The sequence below is a fragment of the Penaeus monodon genome, chromosome 21, assembly GCF_015228065.2.
Source record: "Penaeus monodon isolate SGIC_2016 chromosome 21, NSTDA_Pmon_1, whole genome shotgun sequence".
In the NCBI taxonomy this organism is placed as follows: domain Eukaryota; kingdom Metazoa; phylum Arthropoda; class Malacostraca; order Decapoda; family Penaeidae; genus Penaeus; species Penaeus monodon.
In genome coordinates this window covers 27,514,725-27,515,784 of record NC_051406.1, presented here as the reverse complement: position 1 = coordinate 27,515,784, position 1,060 = coordinate 27,514,725, and the positions used below count along the sequence as shown (strand labels likewise).

Below are 1,060 nucleotides of genomic sequence, written 5' to 3'. Positions count from 1 at the left end.
TCATGAGGATCTTACCTTTCTGAGGATAACAGGGATGATGACTGGAAGCTGAGGAAGACTGTGTGCCGCGTGCAAGGGCGTTACGGATATCAGAGGCAGGCCACAGAGGGGCGCTCCAGAAACCATAAGCATCATAGCGGCTTCCAAATGACCTCTTCTGATAGCTTCTGTCAAAGGATCGATCTTTGATTCCAAGGGTAACAAAGGAGTGCATAAAGAACATAGTTTCTTCAGTGACTGTAAATCGTTTTCATAAACCGCCTTCATAATTTGGTTAAATATTGGTATCGCTTCTGCACTTTCTCTTTCTTCACGTAGTTCCTTACATCTCTGCATAAGAAAAAAACAGAATTAATCTTCAAGTACCTTTGTAAGGCAATAATAAGTAAACCTTAGTATTCCCATTGTTTCCTCGGTCATCTAAATGCGTTCCTACCTTCGTTAAAACATCAGATAGCCTTAAGTTTCCATTCATCTGGAAAATTGCGCTGGCAGCCGGGTCGGATTTGTCCACACGCATGGGATCGCAGCCCAGACGCAGCAACAGTTCTCCAAAGAAACCCAAGACTCTGTGACAGTAAATTCTTTTCGCCCCCAAGTGCCCTTTTATCTGAAGTAAGGGCATATTCAGCCAAGAGATGGAGACAGTGCGACCTGAAAAAAATTTGAGCGATCTTTTATAATAAAATGAGCTTCTGTCGACTTGGTTTTTGGGAAGTTGACTTTAACCAACCTGAAAATCCCCTTGGGTAGTCGACGGCATTCGGAATGCAGTGTATTTCCCTCAAAAAAGTTTTCAATATTTGCATGGTCCAAGGGGTCTCTGATCTCCGTGGCGCAAGGCAACGTGATGTAGAATGGACATTTCCCTTCCTCGTCCCTTAATGATCCCGGGGATCTCGTAACGACGCAGCAGTGGGTAACTTCGTTCGGATTCCCCTTCCTTGCCGCATGAAACTCTGTCCCCGTGGCTTTGAAGCCTAGAAGAGTGGTAGTTTTGGGTTTAGAAAAATCCATTTAGGAGATAAAAGGTGAACACCCAACACAACACCCAAAACCC

General features: G+C 44.5%; 1 protein-coding gene across 1 annotated transcript in view; it reads right to left on the bottom strand.

Moving 5' to 3' along the window:
* LOC119586633 overlaps positions 1 to 1,060 on the bottom strand; it is a 3,960-nt gene continuing 2,900 nt past the window's right edge. Inside the window, exons 2-4 of the mRNA XM_037935378.1 lie at positions 808 to 980; positions 437 to 654; positions 1 to 330 (exon numbers count right to left, since the gene is read on the bottom strand). Coding sequence (XP_037791306.1) covers positions 1 to 330; positions 437 to 654; positions 808 to 980 — 721 coding nt within the window. The remainder of the gene's footprint in view (positions 331 to 436; positions 655 to 807; positions 981 to 1,060) is intronic.